The sequence below is a fragment of the Oncorhynchus nerka genome, linkage group LG3 (assembly GCF_034236695.1).
Source record: "Oncorhynchus nerka isolate Pitt River linkage group LG3, Oner_Uvic_2.0, whole genome shotgun sequence".
NCBI lineage: Eukaryota > Metazoa > Chordata > Actinopteri > Salmoniformes > Salmonidae > Oncorhynchus > Oncorhynchus nerka.
The window spans coordinates 57,954,055-57,980,651 of record NC_088398.1 but is presented as its reverse complement, the minus strand read 5'-3'; the positions used below and the strand labels follow the sequence as shown (position 1 = coordinate 57,980,651).

General features: G+C 42.1%; 1 protein-coding gene across 1 annotated transcript in view; it reads left to right on the top strand.

Annotated features, from left to right (window-relative positions):
• Window positions 1–26,597, top strand: part of LOC115111403 (pre-mRNA-splicing factor CWC22 homolog) — a 50,998-nt gene that overhangs the window by 14,698 nt on the left and 9,703 nt on the right. Inside the window, exons 10-15 of the mRNA XM_029637421.2 lie at window positions 251–457; window positions 7,186–7,248; window positions 7,560–7,667; window positions 8,517–8,601; window positions 15,113–15,173; window positions 25,877–25,954. Coding sequence (XP_029493281.1) covers window positions 251–457; window positions 7,186–7,248; window positions 7,560–7,667; window positions 8,517–8,601; window positions 15,113–15,173; window positions 25,877–25,954 — 602 coding nt within the window. The remainder of the gene's footprint in view (window positions 1–250; window positions 458–7,185; window positions 7,249–7,559; window positions 7,668–8,516; window positions 8,602–15,112; window positions 15,174–25,876; window positions 25,955–26,597) is intronic.

Here is a 26,597-nt window from a genome sequence, read left to right as displayed (position 1 = left end):
GTGATCCATGGCTATACACTGAGGTCTCCCCTAGGGGCATTAATGGTCCATGGCTATACAGAACACGTCCGCTCTTACTGTTTGAACAGGCTTGAGAGAAGGAAGCATTAGTTCCATCAAAGCTACAGAATCCTTTTAGCACTCCATCACAGCTCATTCAGAGAAATCAAGGGATTTCTTTATTTCTCTGGTGTTCTTACGTCCCATTTCGCTTGTTATCTAATTTAAACACTGTCTCTTCTGTTTTTAGCCATTTTCGAGCGGCTGCGCAACATCCTTCACGAATCAGAGATTGACAAGCGGGTGCAGTACATGATCGAAGTGATGTTTGCCATCAGGAAGGATGGGTTTAAGGACCACCCTATCGTCCCAGAGGGGCTTGACCTGGTGGAGGAAGAAGATCAGTTCACACACATGCTGCCCTTAGAGGACGACTACAACCAAGAAGATATACTCAGTAAGATGCTACAGATTATAATGTTTATTAGGTACACTTATCTAGTACCGGGTTGGACCCCCTTTGCCAACAGAACAGCCTGAATTCTTCAGGGCATAGATTCTACAAGGTGTGGCGTTCCAACGTTGCTCAATTGATATCAAGGGACCTATCGTGTGCCAGTAAAACCTTCCCCACACCATCACCACCAGCCTATACCGTTGACTACAGGCATGATGGGGCCATGGACTCGTGCTGCTTACTCCAAATCCTTACTCTGCCATCAGCATGACGCAACAGGAACCGGGATTTGTCTGACTAGGCAATGTTTATCCACTTCTCAATTATCCAGTGTTGGTGATCGCGTGTCCACTGGAGCCTCTTCTTGTTTTTAGTCGATAGGATTGGAACCCGGTGTGGTCGTCTGATACAATAGCCTATCTGTGACAAGGACTGACGAGTTGTGCATTCCAAGATACCATTCTGCACACATTGTTGTACTGCGCCGTTATTTGCCTGTTTGTGGCCCGTCACCTTGCATTATTCTTGCCATTCGACCTCTCATCAGCAAGCTGTTTTTGGCCACAGCACTGCCACTGACCGGATGTTTTTTTGTTTCTCACAATTCTCGGTAAACCCTAGACACTGTCGTGAGTGAAAAGCCTAGGAGGCCGGATGTTTCTGAGATACTAGAACCGGTGTGCCTGGCACCGACGATCATACCATGTCGCTTAGGTCACTTGTTTTTAATCAAGCAGTAACTGAATGCCTTTGTCTGTCTGCCTGCTTTATATAGCAGGCCACGTGACTCACTGTCGGTAGGATAGAACCATTTTTGTGAACGGGGGGTGGTGTACCAAATAAACTGGTCACTGAGTGGCCCTGTGTATAGAATATTTATTTAACTTTCATTTAACTAGGAAAGTCAGTTAAGAATGACGGGCTATACAGGTCAAACCCGGACAACACTGGGCCAATTGTGGGGTGCCATATTGGGATTCGCAATCACGGCCGGTTGTGATAGACCCTGGATTCGAACCAGGGTGTCTGTAGTGACACCTCTAGCACTGAGATGCATTGTCTTAGGCCGCTACGCCACTCTGGGGCCTCTAGTAGGGAGTCCCTAGTAGGGTCAGTGCTGCCCCTAGAGGATCACTACAACCAAGAAAATATCCTGAGTAAGGTAGGCCCAGGCTTTCAAATACTGTAGGCCTAACCAGACAAGACTTTATACAAAAACAGTGTCCTCCCCTAGGGCTGTGGCGGTCACAATTTCGTCTGCCGGCGATTGTCAAGGAAATAACTGTTGTCCTCACGGTAATTGACAGTTAATTTACATAAACACATTTAGCATCTGCTGGCTTCCACACATAGCCTACAAGACAAAAAGTCACCTTCACAATAAATCCATTATTTATTTTAGACTGGTCTAAAGAAGCATGATATGAGGAAAATGTAGTCTATTTCAGAAGAACAGAATAGCATACTATGAGTTGTCCTGATGTGGCTATGCCAAATGGCTGTGGGCTACACTAGTTCATTTAGCAGACAAGATTTGCTTAGAATTCCGTGGCATTATTTTATAGTCTGAAGAATACAATTGAACAAAGCTGAATAAAATAAATATTTTCTCAATGATTTGAAGGAGTGCGCACACGTGGCTATTCTGTTTTGAGTGGTTAACAAAGAAATAGGTACTCCTATATGCTTAATTTAGAGTTATTAATGTACCTTTAGTTCTACTACCAATGTTGGGCTATATGTTTAGATGTTTAATACGTTGTAAGGCTGCATGATGAGACTAATGATGATTTGAAAAACATTGCTTGAAAGGCATGAGCTCTGCTTTGTTTTTTGGGCAGGCTGTGCACACTCCAGTAGTCTCTCATTCCCAATTTGACAAGCACTTGATAATGTCTTGAATTTCAGTGGCATCCCTTTTGTGGCTGTAATTCACCCCCCCAAAATCCATGCCTTTTGTGGCCCAGAGTGCTGCATTGTGCCCTTCTCCCTGAGTGTGCTGTGCAATCCGAAGCGTCTCTTGACTTACATTGCTCGCCGTCACGTGATCTGGTCTTTCTCACAGGCTACAAGTGAAGACAGACACATTGGGATGCAACTGCGCACGTCCTCCAATTCCGAGGTGCAAATTGAAGATATTGGAAGAATTGTCCACATTTACATTTCGTCAGCGTACGAACAGCAAAAGGACTATCCAATGTCAGTCTGCTTCCCCGTAGTACGAAAGTCTACCTATTCTGTGCGAGGAACACATTTCAAACATAGTTGTGGGATTCGATAGATACCAAATTAATACATCCATTAGCATCAAAAAAAACTTTTAAAAGCAATATGAGGCTGACTCAACAGATCAGAATATTTATCTTCAAATGTTGGTAAGCTCTTCCCCAAACTTGAAAATCACGCGCTGCTTGTGTATGCCAGTTAGGCTTTACACCCCTTGTAAAGCGAATTAATGTGCTTCATTTTAAGAAGTTATTTGGCTACTTTAGTTGTGATACAAACCTTATTAAAACATATAGGCCTATGGGCTAGGCTATTCAAAATAAAGTGTGTGACTGATTCAAAAAAGTTGCCCAAAAAAGGCATCGTTTCTGACCTTATGCTGGGCATCATTCACACGTGATAATATATAATTCACAAGTGATAGGCTAATATTGTCACCCATCAGACTATTCTTGATTTAATCTAGTCTTTATATATACCAAATCATATGTCTGACATTTAATTTAGAATGGACCATTATCATACACCGGTCTTGAAACAGGGGCAACAGGAAAAAATACATTTCATCTATGCACTTAAATACTGAATGGAGGACACTTTTCCCCATGGTTTATTTTCACGTAGGCTTGACTCCTGATGGAAATATAAGCAATGTACTTAATATTAGGAAAGTTGAGAAATAAATATAGTAGGCCTAGCCTATAGAAAGCTGATGGAATCCTCTTTTTATTAGCGGCTGTCACTCTGTTTTCTCCCGCAGTTGCATAGCCTATAGAAATGTTGTGCAACATGAGCTCATGGGCTCTCATGAAGTGTTTGATTAGATTTTCTAATACATTTGCATTTATGTCATAGTGATTAAATGAACAATAGAGTGCTGAGTACCAGGCAGTTAGCAAGTTTGGAAGGCTACTAATGACCAGCAGTAGCATCAGAGCTTGGAGAATCCAAATTATTGTGACTAAACGTGTGTGATATGGTTCCGCCAGAGATGTTCGCTTTGCTTTCTTAGGAAACTATGCAGTATTTTGTTTTTTGGGGTATTATTTCATACACTGTTACCACAGGAAATCTTAAGTCTTATTACATATAGCCGGAAAGAACTATTGGATATAAGAGCAACGTCAACTTAACAACATTACGACCAGGAATACGACTTCCCCAAAGCGGATCCTCTGTTTGGACCACCACTCAGGACAATGGATCGGATCCCAGTACGCGACCCAAAACAACAGCGCCACAGAAGGGGCAGGCGGAGCGGTATTCTGGTCAGGCTCCGTAGACAGGCTCACCGCTCCCGAGTATACTACTCGCCAATGTCCAGTCTCTTGACAACAAGGTAGACTAAATTCGAGCAAGGGTTGCCTTCCAGAGAGACATCAGAGATTGTAACATTCTCTGTTTCACGGAAACATGGCTCACTCGGGATGCGTTATCAGAGTCGGTACAGCCGCCTGGTTTCTTCACGCATCGGGACCGACAGAAACAAACATCTCTCTGGTAAGAAGGGTGGGGGTGTATGCCGTATGATTAACGAGTCGGGGTGTGATCATAACAACATACAAGAACTCAAGTTCACTTGACCTAGAATTTCTTACAATCAAATGCAGACCGCATTATCTACCTAGAGAATTCTCTTCGATTATAATCACAGCCGCGTATACCCCCCCACCCCCCCCCAAGCAGACACCTCGGCGGCCCTGAAAGAACTTCATTGGACTCTATGTAAACTGGAAACCACATATCCTGAGGCTGCATTTATTGTAGCTGGCTCCCTAAAGCCCGGACTGGCAAAACTCTGGATCATTGCTGCTACTAACTTCCGCGACGCATACAAAGCCTTCCCTCGCCCTTTCAGCAATTCTGACCACGACTCCATTTTGTTGCTCCCAGCCTATAGACAGAAACTAAAACAGGAATCAAATCAAATTTGATTTGTCACATACACATGGTTAGCAGATGTTAATGTGAGTGTAGCGAAATCCTTGTGCTTCTAGTTCCGACAATGCAGTAATAACCAACAAGTAATCTAACTAACAATTCCAAAACTACTGCCTTATACACACAAGTGTAGGGGGATAAAGAGTAAAACATGAGTGAGTAAAACATTTAAACGTTTTAACCCTCGCAAGGCTCCCTAGCCTTGTACTCAGAGCATGCGCCGACCAGCTGGCTGGTGTGTTTACGGACATAATCCCAATCCCAGTCTGCTGTTCCCACATGCTTCAAGAGGGCCACCATTGTTCCTGTTCCTAAGGTAACTGAGCTAAACGACTACCGCCCTGTAGCACTCACTTCCGTCATCATGAAGTGCTTTGAGAGACTAGTCAAAGATCATATCACCTATACATTACCTGACACCCTAGACCCACTTACCGCCCCAATTGGTCCACAGACGACGCACTCACACTGCACACTGCCCTAACCCATCTGGACAAGAGGAATACCTATGTAAGAATGTTGTTCATCGATTACAGCTCAGCATTTAACATCATAGTACCCTCCAAACTCGACCCCGCCCTGTGCAAGGGTAGGAGGGTAGGAAACAACATCTCCACCTCGCTGATCCTCAACACTGGTGCGTTCTCAGCCCTCTCCTGTACTCCCTGTTCACCCATGACTGTGTGGCCAACTCAATCATCAAGTTTTCAGACGGCACTACAGTGGTAGGCTTGATTACCAACAACGACGAGGAGGTGAGGGCCCTCGGAGTGTGTTGTCAGGAAAATAACCTCGCACTCAACGTCAACAAAACAAAGGAGATGATCGTGGACTTCAGGAAACAGCAGAGGGAGCACCCCCCTATCCACATCAACGAGAAGGTGAAAAGTTTTAAGTTCCTCGGCGTACACATCGCGGACAAACTGAAATGGTCCACCCACACAGACAGCGTGGTGAAGGCGCAACAGCGCCTCTTCAACCTCAGGAGGCTGAAGAAATTTGGCTTGTCACCAAAAACACTCACCAACTTTTACAGATGCACACTCGAGAGCATCCTGTCGTGCTGTATCACCGCCTGGTATGGCAGCTGCTCCGGCCACAACCGTAAGGTTCTCAAGAGGGTAGTGAGGTCTCCACAACGCATCACCACGTGCAAACTACCTGCTCTCCAGGACACTTACATCACCCAATATCACAGTAAGGCCAAAAAGATCATCAAGGACAACAACCATCCGAGCCACTGCCTGTTCGCCCCGCTATCACCCAGAAAGCGAGGTCAGTACAAGTGCATCAAAGCTGGGACCGAGAGACTGAGAAACAGCTTCTATCTCAAGGCCATCGGACTGTTAAACAGCATCACTACAGCCATCACTAACATTGAGTGGCTGATGCCAACATACTGACTCAAATCAGTATGTTGGCAAATTGGATGTAATAAATGTCACTTTAAACAATGCCACTTTATATAATGTTTACATACCCTACATTACTCATCTCGTATGTACTGTACTCTATACCCTCTACTGCATATTGCCTATGCCGTTCGGCCATCGCTCATCCATATATTTATATGTACATATTCTTGTTCATTCCTTTACCCTTGTGTGTATAAGGTAGTTGTTGTGGAATTGTGAGATTACTTGTTAGATATTCCTGCACGGTCGGAACTAGAAGCACAAGCATTTCGCTACACTCGCATTAACATCTGCTAACCATGTGTATGTGACCAATAAAATTTGATGTGGAATTTGACTGACTCGTGACTGCCGGTGTGGCACTAATATGGTCACCACAACAGTCCTATCCTCACCCTACTTAATTGCGCTGTTCTGAAATAACTGACCATGTGAAAGCCAGCCAATGGTTAGCTTCCACCATGTGGTTTTCAACGATCAAGACTATTTGAATCTGTGTAAATGAAGGGGAGGAGACCAGGTAAGAACATGTTTTTAAGAAAATACGATTGAGCCATATCTGTGATGGCTTAGTTTTCAGCATGTTCATTGCCAGGGGAGAGAGAATACCCCGTCCCATTATTCAGTCAATTCACCTGCTGTCCTTTAGGCCCCTAAGGATTCTGAGCTAATTATACTGGTATAGCTGGGTGTTTCCTCTATCAGTCTCTCTATAGATGTCCCAGTGTGGAATGATGTTCTCTGAGAGGAGAGAAATCACAGCGTTCGCCTCTGCCCTCTATCTCACTCCCTCGCTCTCTCGTAAAAGAGGGTTATATTTTCAGACTGACATTAAGATTCCGCTTCTATTTATTTATGTTTGTTCAATTCAACAGATGATGAACATATTTTCTGTAGCTTCAGCACATACACACTTGTCCTAATTGGAAAATCTATACAAGCGTTCCTTCAGGGTGAAAGAGAAGGGAAGAAGGCCATTATCACTTTAAGCCCTGATATGAAATGCATCCTAATACACAATGAGTGTGTTTTTATGGGTAATCACTTCTGATTGTGGCTCATTTGCAGTGATTTTAATTGCTCTGGAATGTAGTAATTGCAAACGAATTGTTGCTATTAAAAACAATAATGTTCTGTATCTTGCAGATGTCTTTAAGATGGATACAGACTTCTTGGAGAACGAGGAGAAGTACAAAGCAATTAAAAAGGGTGAGTTGCTAGATGGATGGATCACAATGCCAATTATTGCCTTAAGACAAAGCAAAACATTTGACTTTGAACTGAACATGGTTTAATGTGTAATAGGTTATTGTCTGGCAGCTACCTAGCTAATGTTGCAGCTACTACAGTGTAAAGTCTGTATGATCAACTGAATTCCACCATACTGTGCCATCATTTCAGATAGTTATTGTAAAAGATGGTGTTCTCCATGACATACCTAGTTAAATAAATACTAATGTTGGAGAAAGCAATGTGTTTTAGTGTAGAATATATCATATGACCATCTCCTTTCTCCACAGAGATCCTGGATGAGGGCAGCAGCGACTCTGGAGAGGATGCCAATGGAAGTGATGATGATGAAGATGATGATAATGATGGAGAAAAGGAGAGGGAAGAGGGTGGAGATGGTATGCATACAACTTATTGATTTGAAAAATCACAAAGATTAACACAGAAGGACACTGACATTCAACAATTACAAAGAGTATGGTTCAAAACTCTAAACATGTGACAAGAGGAAGGATACTTATGTTAACAGTGCTCAGTTCAGTGACGCGTTCTGTTCTGCGGTAACTTGGGGACAGTGGTGGTTATAGTGGTGGCCTTGGCTGTCCTTGATGGTCCCAGAGGTAATCTGCCCCAGAAATCTCATCATCCCCAGTGGCTCAGTACTGCAAAGGAAATGCACTGCATACCAAGACCATTAGGTAGGAAGGAGACCTCTGATTCTCTGTGTGCATCCCAAATGGCACCCTATTCCCTATATAATGCACTATAATGGGTTCTGGTCAAAAGTAGTCCCTTATATAGGGAATTGGGTGCCATTTAGGGATGCACATGGTCATTTCTCAGTGTCTCCATGCGATCTCATGGCAAGCAAGAGATCGGTCACTGCTTTTACGTTTCACTGACTGCTCTCTCCTAGATGGTCTGTCAGAACACTTCGGCACTCTATTCATTAAACTTCGTATCAACTTGAATGACCCCAGTTTTATTATTATAATACATGCCACTTGGCCACTTTTATCCACAGCGACTTCAGTAAGTGCATTCATTTTTAGTATCTTGCGGGAATCAAACACACGACTTTGGCATTGGCAACGCCATGCTTGGGAAATGGAAATAACTCCCAAAAGAATGAGTGAGACAAACAGATTGACCAGTGTGTGGAGACCGATAGCATGACAACACCTGACTGTAACAATCAATACAACCCTCCTTCATCCTTATAACTATGTACTGTTTTACTTTTATAGAAGCAGAGAAAGTCACCATCTTTGACCAGACGGAAGTCAACCTAGTCGCATTTCGCCGTACCATCTATCTCGCCATCCAGTCAAGGTGGGTAGTTGGGCTGTGCGTGTGTGTGTTAGGGCTGCACGATATATGCCAAAAATCTATTTGTTTACCGCGATTTATACATTTTTATTGCAATTTAGATCAAAACACTTTGATCACCGGGACAGCCCATACGGAAAATATGTATGAACGCATGACTGTAAGTCACTTTGAATAAAAGCGTCTGCTAAATGGCATATATGCCTTAAAGTATTCATACCCCTTGACTTATTCCACATTTTGTTGTTTCAGCCTGAATTCAAAATGGATTAAATAAAAAATGTACTCACCTTTCTATACACAATACCCCATAATGACAAATTGAAAACACATAGTGTTCGAAATGTTAGCACATTTGCTTAAGTATTCACACCCCTTTGCTATGACACTCCAAATTGAGCACAGGTGCATCCAATTTGTTTTGATCATCATTGATGTCACTAGAACTTGGAGTCCACCAGTGGCCAATTCAACACACCGACAGCTGGCGGTGCAGAAACTATACCATGAAGTCCAAGGACCTGTCCGTAGATCTCCGAGATAGAATTGTGATGAGGCATACAGTACCAGTCAAAAGTTTGGACACTTACTCATTCCACGGTTTTTCTTAATTTTTACTGTTTTTTTAAGTTGTAGAATAATAGTGAAGACATCAAAACTATGAAATAACACATGGAATCATGTAGTAACAAAAAAGTGTTAAACAAATGAAAATACATTTTAGATTCTTCAAAGTAGCCACCCTTTGCCTTGACGACAGCTTTGCACTCTCTCAACCAGCATCATGAGGTAGTCCCCTGGAATGCATTTCAATTAACAGGTATGCCTTGTTAAAAGTTCATTTGTGGAATTCATTTCTTTAATGTGATTGAGCCAATCATTTGTGTTGTGACAAGGTAGGGGTGGTATACAGAAGATAGCCCTATTTGGTCAAAGACCAAATCCATATTATGGCAAGAACAGCTCAAATAAGCAAAGAGAAAGGACAGTCCATCATTACTTTAATACATGAAGGTCAGTCAATCTGGAACATTTCAAGAACTTTAAAATTTTCTTCAAGTGCAGTCGCAAAAACATCAAGCGCTATGATGAAACAGGCTCTCGTGAGGACCGCCACAGGAACGGAAGACCCAGAGTTCTCTGCTGCAGAGGATAAGTTCATTAGTTACCAGCCTCAGAAATTGCAGCCCAAATAAATGCTTCAGTTTCAAGTAACAGACACATCTCAACATCAACTTTTCAGAGGAGACTGCATGAATCATGCCTTTATAGTCAAATTCCTGCAAAGAAACCACTACTAAAGGACATCAATAAGAGGACATGCTTGGGCCAAGAAACACGAGCAATGGACATTAAACTGGTATGATGAGTCCAAATTTGTGATTTTTGGTTCCAACCGCCATGTCTTCGTGAGATGCTGAGTAGGTGAAAGAATGATCTCCGCATGTGTGATTCCTGCAGTGATGCATAGAGGAGGTGGTGTGGGGGGTACTTTGCTGGTGACACTGTCAGTGATTTAGTTTAGAATTTAAGGCACACTGAACCAGCATGGCTACCACAGCATTCTGTAGCGACACGCCATCCCATCTGGCTTAGTCCCACTATCATTTGTTTTTCAGCAGGACAATGACCCAACACATCTCCAGGCTGTGTAAGGGCTATTTGACCAAGAAGGAGAGTGTTGAAGTGCTCCGTCAGATGACCTGGCCTCCACAATCACCTGACCTCAACCCAGTTGAGATGGTTTGGGATGAGTTGGACCGCAGAGTGAAGCAAAAGCAGCCAGCTCAGCAAATGTGGGAACTCCTTCAAGACTGTTGGAGAAGCATTCCAGGTGAAGGTGGTTGAGAATGCCAGGAGTGTGCAAAGCTGTCATCAGGGCAAAGGGTGGCTACATTGAAGAATCTCAAATGTAAAATATATTTTGATTTTGTTTAACACTTTTTTTTGGTTACTACATGATTCCATGTTTTTTTTCATAGTTTTGATGTCTTCATTCTACAATGTAGAAAATAGTAACAAATAAGGAAACCCTTGAATGAGTAGGTGTGTCCAAACTTTTGACTGGTACTATATATCGGGGGAAGGGTATACAACATTCTTGAGTGTTAAAAGTTGGGAAATAGAAGATGTATGGATTTTCCCAGCCTAGACCTAACAAACTGGGGAATCGGGCAAGAAGGCCCTTGGTCAGGGAGGTGACCAATCACTCCTGAGAAAAGGCACATGACAGCACGCCTGGAGTTTGCAAAAAGACACGTGATAGAGACTGAGAGTGTAAGACACAATATTCTGTGGTCTAATGAGACAAAAATGTAACTGGCCTGAATGCTAAGCATTTTGTCTGGAGAAAACCAGGCACAGCTCATCACCCGTCTAACACCATCCCTACCATGAAGCATGGTGGTGTCAGCTTCATGGTGGTGTCAGCAAACAACCTTAGACTGGGGCGAAGGTTTACGTTCCAACAGGACAATGCATACAGCCAAAGCAAAGCTGTAATGGCTTCAGAACAAGAATGTGAAAGTACTTGAGTGGCCCAGCTAAAGCACAGACTTGAATCCCATTGAAAATCCGTGGAATGACTTGAAGATTGCTGGTCACTGCAGCTCCCCATTTTACTTAACAGAGCTTGAGAAAATCTGCAAGAATGGGAGATAATCCCCAAATCCAGATGTGCAAAGCTGATGCAGACTTGCCCAAGACGACTCAAAGAAGTTATTTCTGGTGTTTGGCATGACAACGAATAAAAAATACCAAATAGTAGAAATTGTCACAGGGTAGAAACCAAAGCTGTAGTTGTCGCCAATGGTGCTTCTACATAGTATTGACTCGGGTGTGAAAACTTGTGAATTAGATTTCTGTATTTCATTTTCAATATATTTGGTATTTCTAAAAACACATTTTTAATTTGTCATTATGGGGAATTGTGTGTAGATGGATGAGAGAAAAAAACAGATTGAATTCAGGCTGTAACACAATGTGGAATAAACTGAGGAGTTTGAATACTTATTGAAGGCAGTTTGTGTGTGTGATGTGAACCATTGGAATCATAGAAATAGAATGAGTAGGCTATTCAAATTTATATGGCTGGCGAATAAAAGACCTTATAGAAGGAGTTGTGACAGGGTAGAATCCAAAGTGTTGGTCAGTGTTTCCCAGGAGACCCGAAATACATTTTTAATAGAGATGTTATATTCAGACAAGGTTTTAAAATATGCTTCACATGTTCTTCTCTGACTCAGAACATGTCGTTGCACAAACAACATGCGGCCTCAGTCACTGGCAGCAGCCTGTATTAGAGAAATTAACATAAGAAGCTAACATGTTTTTGGGGATTCATGTGGTGTAGAGCTTTAACCAACTAGCTGTTTGCAGAGATAAAGATACAAAAACAAATAGTCTAATACAGGAAACATGTGGATTGACATGAAGAAGCAAACAAGCATGCCGACTCAAGCTGAGTAAGTGAATCTAACAGCCAGCTGTGCCTGCTTGAGTGACAAGGGGTGGGACTTGGTTTGTGTCGGAAGCAAGCAGCTGCATGAAAGTGAGGGTGACTGGATAGTGACGTCAAAGACATTGCGATTTGCATATTACACATGTCAACGTCGCAATTTCTATTAAAATTAAATGAATTGTGCAGCCCATCCTCTGTTTCTTATCCGTTATCAGGATCTGGTTAGCATGGTGTGTTTCCTATAACCTCAGTGTGTGTGTGTGAAAAGGATTAGACGTGCTGTAATGTTTGCCAGCGGTCACTGAGCCCTCCCAAGTCAGGCGAAGTGGTGAAATGATCACATTTTGAAATTCAAATGAACCCTCAATTTGCCTCTCGCTCCAAATTTCAGCATCATTCTGCTAGCTTGGCTGACAACGTTTTTACACTACTTACATTGCATACCCCATACAAATTATTCTGCACATAACTTACTGCCTGCTTTGGCCCCAAAAAACTTTTTGGTGCATTTTAATTTTGATAAATGCAGATTTTCACTCTTTCACAGGTTTTATAGGGTGAATGCAGAGTGCATCTGCAAGTTAGCTATACTTTTTGCAATGATTCACTGATATGACTCAATTACCCTTATTGAAATCCATCTTATTTTTTGTGTGTCCGTGCTGCCTGAATGTGGTTTTTCTGTTAAGAAAAGTAAACTAGAACTGCCAAACCACAGAACAGAATGGGAAAGGGTCCAGATCCAGGGATGTTTTCAGGAGAAATGGGGCAGTAGACTTTTCCTCTGGGACAAACCTAGATGGCTGAAAAGCACTGCATGTCCACGGCAGATAGACAAGTCTGGAATGCAGTGTATTTAAAGCTGTATTTGCTGAATGTTGTTTTTCTCTTAATTGAATGAACGTTTGTGTTTTGCACGCATTCATAATTAATTGGCATAAAACGTTTTATTAGGGTTAAGTTTTCAAAGGCACATACTTCTGCAGAGCAGAATTTAATAGCATTGTGTTAAGGGATGTTGGGTTAGATTTGAAGAGGAACAGACTTGTCATTGTCCAGAGAGACGGGGGTGTTTTAGTGACTAGCTAAAACATTGCTGTTAGGGAGACTGCTGCAGCAAGGCTATTCATTCATATGCAGCAGCCCTGCTGAAGTCTAAGATCAGAATGCACCATGCTCTAGTTTCATCTTTTTGGGATGTTTTCTCTCTTTGCGCTGGGTCTTTTTCATTAAAGCACACTATAACAATACATTTGTCCAGGTAGTCCAATCACAGTTTCTTCCATTTTCTGCTTAATGAGTAAAACCTGGCCATAGAGGTCCAAGAGAATGGCAACCATTTTTTGCTATTTTTCTTAGTTTCTGCTTCTCTAAATCTGAGCTGGTCTTTTTCCAGCTGATGTAGGGTGTAGGAAGGAGAGAACAGAGCAGACTTGCTCTCAAGACGTTGCAGGTGGAAGGATGGCACACTGCAGAGCAATCCACTTACTCTCAGACACACCGCAATGTTTGGAAGAGCAGAGTGCATAGCCATCAACTGTCTCAGACATACTACCTCAGGGCCAGTCAGTTACCAGTCATATGTTGATGATGATGCTGAAAGCTCCTCTTCTCTTAAGCCCTTTCAGATAAGAGGTTATACGTGTTTGCAGTCTTTTACCTTGTTTCTGAATTAAATGTCTTCAGGCCACTAATAGACAGGCTGAGTATTTGTATGTGCAGTGTAGGCCTCCCACATATTTGTATTACATGTGTTTGCATACTGCAATGCACCTTTGTATAAGCATGGGGACATAGACATTTGGCATATTTGTGGCCTTCCAGTAAAGGTAAGTAGTTTGTCATAGCCTAGTTTGTCACATTTTCAATAATTCTACCATAATTTCTGCCATATACTCAAATCAGTTTCCGTTGACTGGCCGGCTTGTCTGTCTCCGTGTGATAAATAGCCACACTGTACTCAATCTGAAAGAGGTAGTGCTGTGGTCCTTGTTCTCTCTTAGCCTTTTCACATAGCTATTTTTGGCTCACATTGGCCCAGTTCAACTCCACTTGGCCTATCTGGGTTTGGCTCTGTAGTGTGAGAAGGGTTTCTGTTCCAGCTGGTAGAAAGGCAGTAGCATCAACATGGAGACAGGACTGAACTTTAGGAACCCTGATAAGTGATTACATAGGAAATTCGATGAGGACTTGCTCTCTACTTTTTTACCTCTACGGATGCATGAATATAGCCGGTTTGATGCATAACCTGTGGAGTTCCACGCAGATCAGTGTCTCTTTCAAAAGGAGCTTATACAAATTGTCCTTTATGAATGTGATATAATAACATGTATGACATGTCACGTGTATTGAAGAAGGCTATATAACCGTATTGAAGAAGGCTATATAACTTATATAACCGTATTGAAGAAGGCTATATAACCGTATTGAAGAAGGCTATATAATTATCCAACCTCTGTTTTAACACCGTCCCATCAGAATTCCCCAGTCTAGTCGTGGTAAATGAAATGGTCAGGACAGCTTTCTAGAGTGTTGTGTGGTTTTGGAACACGTGGACCGACAGTTGGCTCAGCAGTGTGTCTGTCTGGGTTTGTCAGCGGTTAGAGAAGAGATGCAGAATGCTGGTGGAAATGTATGAATGAAATGAGAGGTCCGTGGTGTTTACCACAGTTTTACACCATGTCTGCAGAATGCAGTCTTGCCTGCTTCCTAAATGCAGTTGTGTTGGATGGAATTTTCCAAAGTGATCAAACAACAAAATAAGACATTTTCCCCGTGTTTGTTTATGGATATATAAAGTCTAAATGCGTACTGAATGTACTTCTAAAATAAACATGAGGGCAGATAAAGTGTATTTTTTCTGTGTGATAAGTTAAAATTCCATCCAAGCAAAGACATAACCCTGCCTAGTGCCTGGACACTCTGTCCTAGTCCATATGGCATGATAAAGATGTTTGGAATATGATAATGCAAACTTATGCAGTTATTGGCTAATTATTATTGTCTTATTAAGTCATGGTGAATAGTGAATACATGTTTCTCTTCTTTCAACAGTTTGGATTTTGAGGAGTGTGCCCACAAATTGATCAAGATGGACTTTCCTGACAGCCAAACGGTAGGTTACAATACTTCTCCTCCCAATACCCTTCCACCAGTATACTTTCCCCCTAGCTGCCAGACTGACATATCATGACCATCTAATCCAAAGAGCTTCCAGAGCTGTTTATCGAAACTTTTAGCTTCATCTAAATAGTTTCTGGTCTGCTATCATCTTCATTTCCTTGTTTTGCGTCTTCGCCAGGACAAAGCTAGCCCTCGTTTAGGAACTGGGTGTTCCCCACTGTGATTTAGCCGATAAAGTAGTTTGTTTCCCCGAAGTGTCCCATTTTTAACTGTGCCAGTTGTGGACATTGTAATAACACGCTTCAATATCTTGTAGTCTTTACAGTAGAACCCCAGTAGAGCGGAGAGGTTTAGAGACATCCTACACACCGGTAATGCACCTACACGTTTTATGTAATGCAACGCAGTGATTTACTGCCTGTGATTTATGTTACCTTAAAATAGCTGTGCGATAGGTCATGTTTTCTCGTGGCCAGCCTACAGTACACATGTTTGTGGGTGGAAATAATATTATCTGTTCGCTCTCATGTACCTGTACTCTGCAATATATCTAGTCTCTTATGCAATTGTAAGTTGGCTACTTCCATAAGAAATAAGTGTTGAAAATAAAGCTATGATGTGTAAGTAAATAGTGAAAGAAAATATACCCAGGCGTCTTTGATACATCTGTCTTTTCCCTGCTTTATAAAGGAATCACTGAGGTGTATATCATGGGTACACTGTGCTGTATAGCCACAGGGCCAGCAGTTGTATAACATATCAAATGGCTGTTTTTGTGAGCTTACTACTAGGTCACTTTTAACATCCAAATAATTCCTTAGTTTGTGCCCATCTAGGTATTTAGTGCAGGAAAAGAGTTGTGCATAATGAAGTTTACAGCTGTATTCATATAGTACTATAGCTATACTGTTATTCTTAAGCTTGTATTTATTTCTTTGGCTCGTGAATAAATGAAATACGAGACTATTTGGTTCATGTATTTGTAACGTGGTATTTTAATGAGCATGTTCTCTGAACCTATGGCTGTGTTTTGATCACCGCTTCTTTATCAACATTATCTTTGAAAGAAAGGGTTCTGAAAAAGGGACGTTTCTTTTTTTGCTGAGTTTTCATTTTTCTTGCGCAGTCTTTTTGGGGGTCTCTTTCTCCCCTTCTCTCTTTCACTCTTGCCTACTATCCTTTCCCCTATCTTTGTTACCGTAGCAGTCACAGATAATTAGAGATGGAAGAAGATGGAGAAAGGTCTTTGTATTAAATGCGTAGACGAAGGTCTTTACGTGAGGTGTGACTAGTGACTGAGTGCTGATGAGCTGTTCACACGGTGCTGTCATTTAGGGACAAGACACTTAAACCCGATTTTAAACAGGTTGACCTACATATTCGGCAGATCCTGTCTGGCTGAAACGCAAGGTCATTAGACTGGAGGGGAACACAATAATTGTGGTTGCTCTGTATCCTCTCTTGATGATGTAATTACATTTACATTTTAGTAGGGCTGACCCCATTTCGTCGATAGGCTGTTGATCACCCAAGATTTATTTTGTCATGGTGCACAAGACACCTGTCTCAGTGGACTAATACATTGTGGATGGCACTTTCCATCACCCTAAGACAGGGCTCTCTAACCCTGTTCATGGAGAGCTACTGTCCTGTAGGTTTTTGCTCCAACCCCAATCTGGCACACCTGATTCTAATTAGCTGGTTGATAAAATGAATCATGTTAGTTACAACTGGGGTTGGAGTGAACCTACATGAGAGTAGCTCTCTAGGAACCGAGTTGGAGAGCCCTACCCTAAGACATGTGATACTGAAGTTGTATATCGTTATATTATGTAAAAAATAATGAAGCAACACTAATAAATCGAGTACTATTTTATAACACGTGCTTTCTCCTGCGTTGGATACGGTCACTGTTTCAGAACCGCGGACATTCTTCAGTGCGCGGTAGAATTGGCAACTTTCTGTATGTTGCTATGTGCATAATAGCAAAGGTAACCATCATAACCATCGGGGCGTAAACATCGGGCGGCAGGGTAGCCTAGTGGTTAGAGCGGTGGACTAGTAACCGGAAGGTTACAAGGTACAAATCTGTCGTTCTGCCCCTGAACAGACAGTTAACCCACTGTTCCTAGGCCGTCATTGAAAATAAAAATTTGTTCTTAACTGACTTGCCTAGTTAAATAAAGGTAAAATTTAAAAAAATATTGGGATTGAGAGCAATGTGGCAGAGACGAGGAAACAGCCCTTGCCTTAGCCTAATTGTCTAAGAAAGTTGAGGAGAGAGGTAACCCCAACTTAATTAGGTCTATAATTAATAACTGTTAAATGTACCTGGCTTTATAAATCATCCATATATATATATATATATATATCTACAGAAATAAGACATTGCTTTGTTCCCTTTTTGAGTGTGTGTGTTTTAATAGCTTACTGATTCCTTGATCACCAAGCCTCATGCAACGGCAAAATGTTGGATAAAGCAATTTCACAGATTCGTCTGTTTTTTTAAATCTTTGCAATGCTATAATAAAGGCTTTACAATTGTTTTCGTTAGAACAGACTGGTATTACATTTAATTTATTTAGTGTTTACACTGTTCCAAACAGGCAGAAGAATATAATAATCTAACAGAACCTGTTTGTCATGCATATGCATGCAGCTCCTGCTCCTATATCCTCCCTTTTCTTGATTTCCTTATTGTTATTATTACAATTGTTATTATGATAATCATTATAATAATAAGTAATGTCGTTATGAGTAGGCTTTGTATAGTATCTTTGTATAACCACCTCCTAGCTGTAGGCCTGTTTAGTCTAAATACTGTAACTTACTTAGGCCTATATTTCAATTTCTAAGCTACTGTATCAATCAATCATTAATTTGTTCATGCCATCACGGCATACGAGACATTCATGCAATTCACGAATGCGAGCAACTGTTCCTTTTCTGCTATAATAAAGGCTTTATATATTTTTTTTCGTCAGAACAGACTCTGGTACACTTATTTATTTATGATATTGTAATCTAAGAGCTACTGTTTGGCACACAATACTCACGGAAAGCTTGCTCCTATACCCTCCTTTATCTTGATCTCTAGTAGTTTCCACAAATAAGTCTGACTTCCCCTTTCCCTCCTGAACAACCAGTAAACATTTGCCTGTTTCAAGTTCCTTTTTCACATCCTCCGCATCCATTTTGCTGTCACTTGTTACTGTGTTCTGAATTTATGACCAATTTATTTATGTGATTTATGATCGACTATAGGTCAGGCCCTATGTTTCACATGCATGAGATGTGTACATGTTTCACATAAAGAGAGCAAGGGTTGAGGGAAGGTTTTTCCCAAACAAATAGACGATATCAGTGACAGAACTTATCAGTCAGAAACAAGTAAGAAACTAAATCCCTGAAATGGTGCAGCTTCAGCATGGACGGCGCAATAAACACTTGCTCTGGTGCCCTTTTGCTGCAGTAGAGAGGAGAGTGAGACAACGTGCGCCAGTCACACATTCACTCGTCATTTTTTAAGTGTGACCGTCGGGCTCTTTTTTTGGGTCATTTGTTTCTCAATGATTTAATCTAACAGTGTGCTTAAAACATCAGACAAGCTCGGTGCATATGTATTTGATTATATTCAAACACATAGGATTGTGTCCAATATATGGAAAAATAAGGTTAAAAAAACAGGAGGACTCTCGGTCGACCAAGATGATTATTTATTTGAGTTGGACAGCCCTACATTTTATGCAGAGCGACTTGCAGGACCAAGGGCACATAGGCAGATTTTTTTGTTACCTAGTCTGCTTGGGGATTCTAACCAGCGCCTTTTTGGTTACTGGCCACACGCTCTTAACCGCTAGTCTACCTGCCACCCACGTTGAAGTACAGTTTCCTGGATTCCGATCAAGCCTGCTCCAGGGCTCCTTAGAAAGAACTTGAAATGGTGATTTTTCCACTGATCATGCTGTTTAGTCCAGGACTAGGTTTAGGCTAATCTGGATCAGATAAACTGACCCTCAATGACTTTCAGTCCTCTGTGTCAATGTATAGTATAATGTCATAACTGGGATGAGCCTTTAAGCATAGTACCATCACCAGGCCAATATTACTAGATAGGCCTATATGACAGTTGCACAGCTTATTAGTCATTCATTTCTATGTGGTGTGAACTGTGACGCAAACTTAATAAAGGAGATGAGCTGTGTGTGGATGATTATCAGTTCTATCACCTTTCTGTCTACTAGTCTGGCACCATGTAGCTGACTTGACAGCAGGCCTAATTATTGCCCTTTATTATTATCAGCAGTGAGAGAGCTAACATGTCATTTTTTTAAGGGGAGTGAATTAATAATTAATTAATGAATCAGTGTCAGTCGTTTCTACAGCTAGGTCTCTCATTGTTCACAGCACCCCTGCCTGCCTCTCCATGCTTCACCGTGAAGGTTTGTTCTGCTAGAAAAAAACAAAGATTGAGATTGTCTGCCCCGCTTTATCAATCAGAATCTGTGCTCTTAAATATTTTAAATGTTTATATGGAGATTTACAAGTTTTACATGCATTTTACTTGCTCATACCGGAATGACATGCTTCAATAAAAGTACGCTTGCTGTGAAATATATTGCAAAAATGTACATTTCAGCTAGGATTTTTTTCTTCACCTTGTGAACACAAAAAAGAAAGCACACCAATGTTATCAGTTTAGTCTTTCGGCTGATGAGTCTCCGATTGTCTAGGGTTGGTTTAGAAATGTTATGCTGTTGTATTTAAGAGTTTGTAGGATTTGTTTCATTTTCAGCCTCCTATGATGCTGCAGCATGGAGTGAGACCCTTTTGGCCTTTATCTACAGTGCCTTCGGAAAGTATTCCAGCCCCCTTGACCTTTCCCACATTTTTAGGTCACAGCCTTATTCTAAAATATATTCAATTGTATTTTTTCCTCATCAATCTACACACTACCCCATAATGACAAAGGAAAAATATATATATATATATTTTGCTAATTTATTGCAATAAAAACATGGAAATATATATAAGCTTGGCACACCTGTATTTGGGGAGTTTCTCCCATTCTTCTCTGCAAATCCTCTCAAGCTCTGTCAGGTTGGATGGGGAGCGTCGCTGCACAGCTATTTTATGGTCTCCCCAGAGATGTTTGATCAGGTTCAAGTCTGGGCTCTGGCCACTCGAGGATATTGAGACTTGTCCCAAAGCCACTCCTGTGTTGTCTTGGCTGTGTGGTTAGGGTAATTGACATGTTGGAAGGTGAACCTTGACCCCAGTCTGATGTCCTGAGCACTCTGGAGCAGGTTTTCATCAAGGATCTCTCTGTACTTCGCTCCATTCATATTTCCCTCGTTACTGACTAGTCTCCCAGTCCCTGCCGCTGAAAAACATCCCCACAGTGTGACGCTATCACCACCATGCTTCAACGTAGGGATTGTGCCAGGTTTCCTCCAGACGTGACGCTTGGCATTCAGGCCAAAGAGTTCAATCTTGGTTTCATCAGACCAGAGAATCTTGTTTCTCATGTTCTGAGAGTCTTTAGGTGCCATTTGGCAAACTCCAAGCCAACTGTCATGTGCATTTCACTGAGGAGTGGCTTCCGTCTGTCCACTGTACTGTAAAGGCCTGATTGGTGGAGTGCTGCAGAGATGGTTGTTTTTCTGGAAGGTTCTCCAATCTCCACAGAGGAGCGCATTGAGTGACCATCAGGTTCTTGGTCACCTCCCTGACCAAGGCCCTTCTCTCCCAATTGCTCAGTTTGGCAGGGCAGCTAGCTCTAGGAAGAGTTTTAGTGCTTCCAAACTGACTCCATTTTAGAATAATGGAGGCCGCTGTTTTTCTTGGGGACCTTGAATGCTGCAGAAATTTGTTGGTACCCTTACCCAGATCTGTTCCTTGACACAAGCCTGTCTCTGAGCTTTACGGACAATTCCTTCGACCTCATGGCTTGTTTTTTTGTCGGACATGCAATATCAACTGTGGGACCTTATATAGACAGGTGTGTGCCTTTCCAAATCACTTCCAATCAGTTGTATTTACCACAGGTGGACTCCAATAAAGTTGTAGAAACATCTGAAGGATGATCAATGGACACAGGATGCACCTGCGCTCAATTTCGTATCTCATAGCAAAGAGGCTGAATACTTTCTTTGCAGCCCAGAGAAATACCGTAGTAAGCTGCAGGGATGGTCAGAGCTGCATTGGTTTTTGGTAAGAAATTGAGTAAATGAACCCAAAGCATGACTGCTGTCTTTCCATGTCCACAAACTGCTTTCATGGTAATGAACCAAATGTTATTTAAAGTGAACTCTTTAATGCTGCTGGGAAGCATGCACACAGAACCATATAGACATAGTTCTCTATGAGAACCATATAGAAATAGTTCTCTATGTCTGCATATATAATCCTCACACTTCCTATAGAGCCGACCTTAGCAAGTAATACCCACCCAGCTGCAAGGACTCGGAGTGTCAGTGATGGAGGTTTCTGCCCTCACAACCAGGTGGACAAGGACACACACACATTCTATAATTCACATATTCTAGGCTATGGGTACACATTCATTTAGAGAATTCCTTGGACCGACAGCCAAGTGGATAGGATAATTACGGAGACCTTGAGCTTATGGACTGCTCAATATCTTAGCTGTGATTGTATAGACACATTAGAAAAGCTAATGACTGAAGCAGTGATTGTCAACCAATTCACAGCCACAGCAGAGTATAGCCCGTTTCTCTTCTCACGGCTCACTGGACTGTGGACACACAGAAACGCTGCCTGTCTGCCTCCGTTTTAAAGGAGAACAGATACAGTTTGAAATCGGAAGTTTACTTACACTTAGTTTGGAGTCATTAAAATGTTTTTCAACCACTCCACAAATTTCTTGTTAACAAACTATAGTTTTGGCAAGTTGGTTAGGACATCTACTTTGTGCAATACACAAGTAGTTTTTCCAACTTATTCACTGTATCACAATTCCAGGGGGTCAGAAGTTTACATACGCTAAGTTGACTGTGCCTTTAAACAGCTTGGAAAATTCCAGGAAATTATGTCATGGCTTTAGAAGCTTCTGATAGACTAATTGACATCAATTGAGTCAATTGGAGGTGTACCTGTGAATGTATTTCAAGGCCTACCTTCAATCTCAGTGCCTCTTTGCTTGACATCATGGGAAAATCAAAAGAAATCAGCCAAGACCTCAGGAAAAAAACATTGTAGACCGCCACAATTCTAGTTCATCCTTGGGAGCAACGTTCATCTGTACAAGCAATAGTACTTAAGCATAAACACCATGGGACCACGCAGCCGTCATACTGCTCAGGAAGGAGACATGTTCTGTCTCCTAGAGATGAACGTACTTTGGTGCGAAAAGTGCAAATCAATCCCAGAACAACAGCAAAGGACCTTGTGAAGATGCTGGAGGAAACAGTTACAGAAGTATCTATATCCACAGTTAAACAAGTCCTATATTTACATAATCTGAAAGGCCGTTCAACAAGGATAAAGCCACTGCTCCAAAACCGCCATTAAAATGCGAGACTACGGTTTGCAATTGCACATTGGGACAAAGATTGTACTTTTTGGGGAAATGTCCTCTGGTCTGATGAAACAAAAATAGAACTGCTTGGCCATAATGACCATCATTATGTTTGGAGGAGAAAGGGGGAGGCTTGCAAGCCGAAGAATACCATCCCAACTGTGAAGCACGGGGGTCGCAGCATCATGTTGTGGGGGTATGATGCTGCTCATGTTGTGGGGACATCAAATCAAACTTTATTTGTCACATGCGCCGAATACACGTAGACCTTACCGTGAAATGCTTACTTACAAGCCCTTTACCAACAGTGCAGTTGAAGAGTTTTAATAAAATATTTACCAAATGAACTAAAGCAAAAAGTAACACTAACGCTGAGCTGTATTTTACAGCTGAGCTGCATAGCCCAATCTGCGTCCTCTTTCCCCTCTCTTTTCTTCACGCAAATGACTGGCATTTGGGCCTGTTCCCGGGAAAGCACTATATCCTCGTCGAACTCGTTTAAAGGAAAAAGCTTCAAGTTCGTGGTGAGTAATTGCTGTTCTGATGTCCAGAAGTTTTTTTTCGGTCATAAGAGACGATAGCAGCAACATTATGTAAAAAATAAGTTACAAACAATGCAAAAAAAGGAACAATATAGCACAGTTGGTTAGGAGCATGTGAAACTTCAGCCATCCTCTTCGGCGCCAAGTACTTCCACTTGCTTCCGTTCAGCCATGAGCATTAGTGAGGTCGGGCACTGATGATAGGCCTGTCTCACAGTCGGCGTTCCAATTCATCCCAAAAGTGTTCGATGGGGTTGAGGTCAGGGCTCCATGCAGGTCAATCAAGTTCTTCCACACCAATCTCTACAAACCATTTCTTTATGTACCTTGCTTTGTCAGGGATGTGAACTAGTCACCTTTTGGTGAAATTCACCGTTATGGATCCAAAATAGGTGACCTACGTGATTCGAGTAGATCCAATTAGAAAAGTGGGGGGCATTGGATCACTACTGGCTGTAAGTGAACAAGTGATGAGCATTTGGAGCAACGCTGTCTGTATCCAACTCTCAGCCAATTGTTCACATAACAGAATGCAGCGCAGCACATGACTGAAGAAATAGGCAACCAACTTACTAGTCACAGCATCCGTAGCCATGTGCACTTGATCGATGTCTGCTATACTAGCTACTATAATAGAGAGAAAATAGAATGCCTGTTTGTTTCATTATATTTCTACTTTAAGAAGTTTTATTTCCTAAGTGCAATATTTAGATGTGTGTGGTCACAAGCATTCTATTATAAAGGCTGTCATGGTTAACTGCAATAGTAGTTTATTGTTTTTTTTCTCAAGACGTGTCATTTTCAGTAAAGTCTAGGCAACAAATAACATTGGATTGCTTTCTTTATTTTTTTTAGCTGTGAGTTAGGTTCACATTAACCACTTGATCATGTAGATCATATTCTTTGTTTAATTAGTTAACCTGCATTTCCCCCTATCAGGGATTTCTTTTGCATGTTTCAGTGCAACAACAAAAAAAAGTCACCCTTTTGGGCCCTCAGCAGTTTGCATCCTTGTTTGTGCATTGTAATGCTGAAACAGGCATGGGCCTTACACAAATTTGTTTCCACAAAGTTGGAAGCACAGAGTCATCTAGAATGTCATTGTATGCTGTAGCGTTAAGGTTTCCCTTCACTGGACCTAAGGGGCCTAGCCCGAACCATGAAAAACAGCCCCAGACCATTTTTCCGCCTACACCAAATTTTACAGTTGGCACTATTCATTCGGGAAGGTAGCGTTCTCCTGGCGTCCGCCAAACCCATATTAGTCCGTCGGACTGCCAGATGGTGAAGCGGGATTTGTCACTCCAGAGAATGCGTTTCCACTGGCGGTGAGCTTTACACCACTCCAGCCGACATTTGGGATTGTACGTGGTGATTTTAGGCTTGTGTACAGCTGCTCAGCCATGGAAACCCATTCCCTGAAGCCCCCCGACTAACAGTTATTGTGCTGACGTTGCTTCAAGAGGCAGTTTGGAACTCTGTAGTGAGTGTTCCAACCGAGGACAGACCATTTTTGCGTGCTACGCATTTCAGCACTCGGCGGTCCCGTTCTGTGTGCTTGTGTGACCTACCACTTCGCACCTAGGCTGTTGTTGCTGCTTCCACTTCAAGGTTGGACTTGGGTATGGATGTGGGTATGCAGACCCACAAACCACTGCATCCCCTCATGATGCGTTACGATTTCATGTGGCCCCCACCCGATCAAAGTTGCCCATCCCTAAACAAGGGAATAGGGTGCCATTTGGGAGGTACCCTCAATGTCCTCCGGGTGGAAAGCAGCTGAGATGAGATGGGGGACAGACAGCAGTCTCATTGCATTCCCATCGTGTTACCAGGCATGGACGGCGTGTGAATCGGGCACACTGTGTGAACATCACACTTTCAATCTCTGTATCACACAACAACATAAGTCTCCTGATGCTTCTGCCAGGGCTTCCTCTGTGGCAGAGAGAGCGAGACCGTCGCCAGACAGAATGGCTTCTCCGTAACAAACTATACATATAGCGCCTAGCCTCATACCCATCATTATTATAATAACTGTGCTGAGAGAGACATTGAGGTGTTGTGTTATCTGAATGTGTTCATATTTTAGTCAAACAAATAACAAATACATTTTCCCATCTCCATATCATAGTTCTCCTATTATTATCCCAATATATTTACTTTCTCCTATCTCTCCTCACTACCAGTGTCATTTTGTCATGGCCTGTCCAGGACGTTAGTGTGAAGATTGATCATACCGCAGCCCATGGTCGCCCAAGGCTGGCTTCCTCATCGAAAATATAATCTTATGAAATCAATAACCTGCTTGGCTGTGATAATTGTTGGAGAATGAGAGAGGAAAGACAATAGCTCTGTCCAAAATGGCACCCTATTTCTACAGCGCACTACATTTGACCAGGCCCAAATGGCATTATGTAGAGAATAGGGTCCTATTTCAGAAGCAGCCTCTGGCTGACTGCAGGAGGTTGTAACAGATGGGTCTCCACTCCAGGCCAGTACAAGGTATTTTCTATATCCCGTAGGTGCAGCCCTGCCTGGCTCGGCCAGAATCGCCTCTCTATGTCCATGTGCCAGAGATTAAAGCTATTTTTGTGTGTCTTCTCTCAACAGAAAGAGCTGTGCAACATGATTCTGGACTGCTGTGCCCAACAGAGGACATACGAGAAGTTCTTTGGTCTTCTAGCAGGGGTAAGTAGACCAAATTAATATATTTTTACATGTTTTATTATATGAAATATAACAAAATATAACCACAATATACACTTCTCAAAAAAATAAAGGGAACACTAAAATAACACATCCTAGATCTGAATGAATGAAATATTCTTATTAAATACTTTTTTCTTTACATAGTTGAATGTTCTGACAACAGAATCATACACAAATTGTCAATGGAAATCAAATTTATCAACCCATGGAGGTCTGGATTTGGAGTCACACAAAATTTAAATCCAACGTTGATGTAATGTCCTTAAAACAAGTCCAAATGTGGCTGATCCAACGTTGATGTAATGTCCTTAAAACAAGTCCAAATGTGGCTCAGTAGTGTGTGTGGCCTCCACGTGCCTGTATGACCTCCATACAATGCCTGGGCATGCTCCTGATGAGGTGGGGGATGGTCTTCTGAGGGATCTCCTCCCAGACCTGGACTAAAGCATCCGCCAACTCCTGGACCGTCTGTGGTGCAACATGTCGTTGGTGGATGGAGCGAGACATGATGTCCCAGATGTGCTCAATTGGATTCAGGTCTGGGGAACGGGCGGGCCAGTCCATAGCATCAATGCCTTCCTCTTGCAGGAACTGCTGACACACTCCAGCCACATGAGGTCTA